The sequence below is a fragment of the Salvelinus sp. IW2-2015 genome, linkage group LG4q.2 (assembly GCF_002910315.2).
Source record: "Salvelinus sp. IW2-2015 linkage group LG4q.2, ASM291031v2, whole genome shotgun sequence".
Taxonomy (NCBI): domain Eukaryota; kingdom Metazoa; phylum Chordata; class Actinopteri; order Salmoniformes; family Salmonidae; genus Salvelinus; species Salvelinus sp. IW2-2015.
In genome coordinates this window covers 22287398-22293131 of record NC_036843.1, presented here as the reverse complement: position 1 = coordinate 22293131, position 5734 = coordinate 22287398, and the positions used below count along the sequence as shown (strand labels likewise).

The following is a 5734-nucleotide window of genomic DNA, read 5'->3' as shown; positions in this document are numbered from 1 at the left end:
ACTTGAAATCGGCCCTAATTAATCAGCCATTCCGATTAATCGGTCGACCTCTAGAAGGTAGGCCTTGAAATACATCAACAGGTACACCTCCAATTGACTGAAATTATGTCAATTAACCTATAAGAAGCTTCTAAAGCCATCATTTTCAGGAATTTTCCAAGCTGTTTAAAGGCACAGTCAACTTAGTGTATGTAAAATTCTGACCCACCGGAATTGTGATACAGTGAATTATAAGTGAAATAATCTGTCTGTAAACAATTGTTGGAAAAATATGTACAAAGTGGATGTCCTAACCAACTTGCCAAAACTATAGTTTGTTAACAAGAAATGTGTGGAGTTGTTGAAAAACAAGTTTTAATGACTCCAACCTGAGTGTATGTAAACTTCCGACTTCAACTGTAGGTCAGTTTATAATTTATGGCAAAGGATTACTTTGGAGTCACTGGTCCCAGGCCTGCTCCTGTCCCTCTCATCCCTCCTTCCCCCTGCTCTCCCACTACAGTAGGCTGCTGACACAGAGAGTACTAACAATAGCGGACATGTGTAGGACTGCCGCTCTCTCCACTGCCCACCCCCACGACCATTATAATAATATATTCAAGGATTAAAGGGGTTTTATCTTGGAGCTCCAATGCATTATGAATGGGGAATTTCAAAATTTAATTGCCCCGAATTAAATGATTCAAGATAATGTTTCTTTTATAAATTTGTAATAGGGCCAGAGAAAGGGAAAATACATTAAATAAAACTTTTTCCCCCAACAAAGGAGAAGAGAGGGAGAGAGAAAAAGTGAGAGAAAGAGAACGCGAGAGAAAGATCAAGAGAAAGCGACATCAGAAGGGATGGTGACCTTGTGTCTCTGAAGGAGAGGATGGGCTGAAAGACTTATCAAAAGAAAGAGAGAAGAAGGCAGGAGACAATGAGTGAGAAATTAGAACTTTAATCTGTTTCCATGTGGACAGTTTCATGACTGTATTCTGTCCTCCAGTTAGTGTACATCACAACCTTCGGTATCTCTCAGTCAGAGAAACAAGCCCAAAACTGCTGCATATCTGTATGTGCTGTAGCACAGTGTAACAACTATTGTACTTACTACATTTTTCACTGTACTTATACTGTATTTAGGGTAGGCTCGCACAAATCTCGTGTGGTTGACAGAATGTGAGAAGCCTTGGCTTCCGAGGGTTGGGGGGCCACAGTATCTGTGCGCTAGAGATTTCAACGATGAGTAGGACGTTCCTCCTCTCTTAAGCCCAGGAAGCTCTGATTCACACTCCCATTAGACAGCTCTGCAAGCATTATGTCAAAATACTTTTGTTACTCACCAAATATGGAGTGTCACTGAGCAATCATCATCATCTGAACTTCTAAAAAATATCTAGATAAAATGCACAAGCAACTGAAAAAAATACAAATTCGGCGTCTCATTACTGCCACCCACAGGTCAGGAGTCTACAACAGCTTAATATAGTGGAGGCATGTTTTCAGTTGCTTCTCAATTTTTATTTAGACATTTTTGGGAAGTACATACCGGTCATAATGGGACTAAATGAAGAAATGTCTAATGGGAGTTTGAATTGTAACTTCCTGGGCATTAGAGAAGAAGCACGTCATACTCATCGTCTCTAACGCACAGATACTGTGGCAGGGTTGGGGATACTGCTGTACGTATATTAACAATGTTCATACACTGTACTTACAATAGTGTCCTCATTACTGTTTGATTAATAAAGTCCAATGTTACCACCAACTATCAATGTCAGAGGACACACGTATAGTACAGACGTGGGACCAGGCTACAAGGTAGCCTGAGTACCATCATGCCAACTCCTTGTCACTCATTGGTTGGACAAGGACAGCACTGGATATACCAAGGTGCTGTGAATTGCTTGGAGAGTGCGATTGGTTAAAGCGGTCGGTAGATTCTCAGTAACTGTACCGCAACAAGAAAAAACTAAGTCTTTAGAAAAGCAGCAGGTTGATTTGACCGGTAGAGAATGGTACAAATGATGAGTGAATCAAAATACAGAAACAAACCAGTCCATGATGCAGTAACAAAGAGAAATGCAGCAGAAAGCAACATGGTGATACTTCGATTAAAAGTTACAAAACAAACCCCTTTTAGTTTTAAACTACACAGTAGAATAGACTCAGATCTCAGAACTCTTTCACTTTGAGGTTGGTAACAGCATCAACTTATAGATAGACAAGTTATAATAAGCAGCGCTAGCTAACACTTTGGAGTAAGGCTAACTTTAACTAGTGAGGTGGTACACGGTGTCCCTCATATCCACCATCCATCACATGGCTTATTCACAGGGGGAGAACACAGTCACCAATATTCTGAATTAGCTCCCTCCCTCGGCTGTCCCGACATGATAACAGATAACATGATAATATTAACAGCAGCTGCTGTACTGAAGCTAAGGGTTATTTAAGAGCTTACATCTAACAGAGACAGCAAGCTAGACATCCTCATGTCTCACTGCCATTCAATGTTAATAGAAAAGCAACCTAAGCTTTGAAATACAGAGCAGACATCATAAAGACAAATAAAAACATGTTGAGAAATAGCGACTGGATGAGAGACCGCATTATCTATGTCCTGTTTGTTTTCTTTCTGGAGTGGAGAAAGGAGGAGTAACAAACACTAAGGACGTCCAACAACAAAACAATAATCTAACAGAAATGAGTTCAAGTCCTTTATGTGAGACACGTCTAGGAGATCACATGACGTCTCTTGCCATGTCTTGCTGATGAAGAGGCTTGAATTAGTCTCCATTCTGACTGTTATGGCTTTTTCATAATATAGACTATAGCATTAGTCATATTCTTCATCAAAGCCGCAACTCGTCCTCGGGTGATTAAACTGCAACTTGGAGAGCGGAGGTACATTCATAATAAAGTTTAATATTTTAAACATTGTAATTATTTAACGTTTTCAAAAACGACCCAAAACACCTGCTTTTAGTCATCTCATTTCGCTCAATAAACGCACTTATTATCCTTAAATTTTCCATCACATTTCAAAAAATGGTACATTATTCTCCGAGTAGAGAAATAAAATGCTGATTGCTCCCAGAACAAGAGCACAGGACATATCCGCGATTTTGTGTCAAAAGTTTCCTTCAGTTGTATTTTAAATGGTATTGAGTGAAACCAGGAAGTGTAACATGAGAAAGAGGGGCAGCGATGGTCTCAAACAATGAGCAACGAAGAGCCGAATACACCACTGAAAAAGATTGTCAAGTGAAATTATAGCAGCCGTATATAGAGATAAACTACAGTAATACACTGATCTGAGGAGGGAGGGGTAAAGCTGTTAGGATAAGATGTTGGCTTGCTGGAGATAACATTCAACTAAATTCAATCTGTTCTTTCTGTTCACCCTACAGTAGTGGAACTGAAACCAGCGCTGTCATTGTTACTAACTACCATTCTCTCTCAGCTCGTGTGTCAATAATCTCAACGTAAACCGGTGAAGCACTGTAAAAGAAAAAAACAAAGCCAGTTGTTCATAAAACATTAGAAACTTATACTGCTCAGATAGAAGGCAAAGGGGAGTGACATTGACTGGCAGTGTGCAGTCTGCTGCGGTAGGGAGGTAAAACTAACAAAGCAGTGGAAGGAGGGATGAACCAACCAACAGTGTTCAGTTTTTTAAATCTTAATTCTTAATTAATTCTTAGCTCTTTTATTTCTGTGAGTCACTTAAGAGAGACAACACTGACTGACTGACTGACTGCTGCTCTTCTTCTTCTGCAATAAGGCCTAGATAGATGATGATTACACCTATTCACTGTTCACTTTGGGTACGTCTCCAGTTCGTTCTGAACTCAGGTCCACGTCCACTTCCTGTGAAAGAGAAGCAGTAGCCTTGTCTCCTCCGTTCTCCGTTTGGCCTTCTTGTTCCTGAGTGGTAGCTGGGTCAGCAGCGTCTGGCGTGGTGAACTTAGCATCCATACCATCCTCCTCCTGGGCAGGGCTAGCACTTTGGCCAGCGTCCAAGGAGGTTAAGCTAACTTTTTTGCTAGCCTCCTGAATCAGGCTAGCATCCACACCAACCTCCAGGACTGGGCTAGCGTCCGTACCATTCCCGTTGACCACCACCTTCCCACCATCCCCGTTGACTATGAGGGAGGCTAGTTCCCTGGCTGCATCCCCCTGTCCCAGCTGCTGTACCTGGGCTAACACCCGTTCCACCGCTGCCTGGTCGTCTCCCTCCTCCTCGTCCTCCTCCTGAAGTTTCCTCAATATGAGGGGCAGCTTGGTGTCGGCCTCTGCGTTCTCCAGAAGGGAGATGTCGCTCTCCTCATAGCGGGGCAGCGGAGCGTCCTCCTCCTGCTGCAGCTGGAAGTGCAGGCGCCTGGACTTGCCGCTGGCCACAACCCTCTCCAGGATCTGCTTCTCGGCCAGGCGCAGCTGGATGGCCACACGGGAGTGGAAGGAGAGGTCGGGATTCTCCAACGCACACTGGTCATCCTGGAGGACGGAGGTAGAAGGGAAGGGAAGGACGGACGGACGGACGGACGGACAGACAGACAGAGACATAAGGGGGAGACAGCGGGGGGGAAGCAGAGAGAGAAAGGGATAACATACAGAAGGCAGAGTTTGTTAACTTATCGGGTTGAGAATGGGTCCTGTTGAAATATACTAAACATTACATGATACAACACTGATAGAGTAGACACGCTGACCCAAAACAACACAGTGAGGTGGGTGAAATCTTCACTGACTTGGGAGCTGGTCTTGTAGGTCTGGAGCAGCAGGGCAGCCCTGGTCTCCAGGAATGTCCACAGTTTGATCTCATTGTCCCAGCTCACTGGGAACTCCGTGTTACCTAGTGTGAAAACCTTATTGATGGCATGTTCACCTACCAGGTAGTCCTTCAGCTCCTCTGTGGAGAGAAACGGTTAAATGGCAGTGAACCAGAATGGCAGGACCAATATGATTACAGAGGGAAAACACAAGTACACAATTCAGGTCTATTCATCAGAGGGCCAGATCTTTATAGCTAAACAGGTACACATATTTTTAAAGATGTCCATTTAGTTTAGTGACATTAATTTAAAAGAATATCAGACTAAGGTTAAGATAAGGAACTGTTATTCTACAGGTTGACTGGTAGCTAACTGCTGTTTTCCAGATCTTTCTTTTGATCGGCGATATTATGTAAGGCTCGATTACGCTGGAGGAGGGTACATGAAAGGAGAGGACATAAAAGGAGGGGAGGATGAAAGGAGGGGAGGATGAAAGGAGGGGAGGATGAAAAGGAGGGTGAAAGGAGGAGCCTTCAGGATAATCTGTCTCTCGGCTGCCCATCTCTCCTCCTTATTCATCTCCCCTCCTTTCACCGTCCCCTCCTTTTCATCCGATCCTCCTTTCCACACCTCCTTTGTTCATCCCCTACAACTTATTACCGTCCCCTCCTTGGATTCCATCCCGCTCCTCGCATTTCACCCTCTTCTTTCATCCTTTTCATCCTCCTCTCCTTTCCATCGCTCTACCTCTCCGGTTTCACCCTCAGCGATTTGTTCAGTCTGCTCACGCTGATATCTGCCATTGCCTCCGCTCGGCTTTGATCAGAGTTGTCCCCCTCACTTTCACCGCCCCTCCTTGTGCATACGCCTTCCATCCTTTCACCCCTCCTTTTTCATCCTCCCCCTCCTTTCATCCTCCCTCCTTTCATCCTCCCTCCTTCATCCTCCTCTCCTTTCCTCCTCCTTTCATCCTC

The 5734-nt window shown here is 43.9% G+C and overlaps 1 protein-coding gene across 1 annotated transcript in view; it reads right to left on the bottom strand.

Annotated features, from left to right (window-relative positions):
- Positions 1-922: 922 nt before the first annotated feature.
- LOC111963484 (actin-histidine N-methyltransferase) overlaps positions 923-5734 on the bottom strand; it is a 52025-nt gene continuing 47213 nt past the window's right edge. The window contains exons 13-14 of the mRNA XM_070443428.1: positions 4737-4897; positions 923-4482 (exon numbers count right to left, since the gene is read on the bottom strand). Of these exons, the coding sequence (XP_070299529.1) occupies positions 3793-4482; positions 4737-4897 (851 nt within the window). The 3' untranslated portion in view covers positions 923-3792. The remainder of the gene's footprint in view (positions 4483-4736; positions 4898-5734) is intronic.